This window comes from Emiliania huxleyi, assembly GCF_000372725.1.
Source record: "Emiliania huxleyi CCMP1516 unplaced genomic scaffold EMIHUscaffold_1016, whole genome shotgun sequence".
Classification (NCBI taxonomy): Eukaryota; Haptophyta; order Isochrysidales; family Noelaerhabdaceae; genus Emiliania; species Emiliania huxleyi.
In genome coordinates, this window is record NW_005202330.1 from 11,550 (window position 1) to 12,672 (window position 1,123).

At 65.4% G+C, this 1,123-nt stretch overlaps 1 protein-coding gene across 1 annotated transcript in view; it reads right to left on the minus strand.

The window, feature by feature from the left end:
• Window positions 1–1,111, minus strand: part of EMIHUDRAFT_121827 (hypothetical protein) — a gene marked incomplete at both ends in the record, with an annotated part of 2,041 nt that extends 930 nt beyond the window's left edge. Inside the window, one exon of the mRNA XM_005793320.1 lies at window positions 962–1,111. Coding sequence (XP_005793377.1) covers window positions 962–1,111 — 150 coding nt within the window. The remainder of the gene's footprint in view (window positions 1–961) is intronic.
• Window positions 1,112–1,123: the final 12 nt, after the last annotated feature.

Below are 1,123 nucleotides of genomic sequence, written 5' to 3' on the forward strand. Positions count from 1 at the left end.
AAAGAAAAGGAGAAAAAAAGACAGGGAAAAGGAAAGAGAAGGACGGAGAGAAAAAGTTTTCTCGCGCTGCCCAACGCGCCTTCGCCGACCGCCGCGCCATCGCCGATGCCGTTGCTCGCGCTACCGGCGCCACCGGCCGCGCGGGCCGCGCTGGCGGCGCCGCCGCCGGCCGTTGCGGCTCCGCAGAAGCGATCCCTCGCGCAGCATCGCCCTCGGTGCCGCGGCGGGCCGGGGGAGAGGGCGTGAGGGTGTCTGTGGTGGGTAGGGCCCCCTTGCCCATCGGGTCGCTGCGCGCTAGAGCAGCGGCGGCCCGCCTAGGGGGCTCAGGGCGGCCTGCCGGAGGGTGCCCCTAATGTGAAACACCTCCGGGGGAGGCCAACTTTGAGTGGTTGTGCCGAGTACTGTTTAAGGGTTGTGGGGCTGCTGTGGGCGGTTTTGGGCGTCCCTGGGGCACCCTCTGGAAGGGTCTGGCCCGTTGGTTCGGGGGGCGTCGCGTCTAGGGGGTGTATTCACACCTCGAAAATCGTTTCACGGAAGGTACAGGGTACACCCCTCCCTAGCCATATTGCATCACAGCCTGCTGCACTGCGTCGTGCACAACCCCTGCCACCCTATCCCGCGCCTCAGCGTCGGAAAATTCGAGCTCGGAGTCATACCCGGAAGCAGGCGCAGACGGCCGCGGCGATTTGGCAGGCGGCGAGGTGGGGGGAGGGAGAGCGCGGCGGTGCGCGCTCGGTGCTCCCGCTGGTGCCAGAAGGCCAGCACCCAATGGCAATGCGCTCAGCCTAACTTCTTGTCCCACCACCTTGGTTCCGCTTTTAGGGAGGATACAAATTACAATTTTGCTGCCTCACCAAACACATATACACGTGTCAGATGCGGACACGTCTCATGGGGGAAAGCCATGCGCGATAAAAAAGGATGAGTGTGTTCGTGTGCGTCATGTGTGCCCCCTTCACACCTCGCCCTCCTCCGGCTCCTCCGGCTCCTCCGGGGCGAGGTGCAGGCTCTCGAGCGCGCGCAGCGCGGCGCCCATCTGGGCGTCGGTGATCGACAGGCCGCGCGCGCTCGCCACCAGCGCCCCGTTGATGTAGCAGCCGACCACGTACATGCGCTCGTGCGC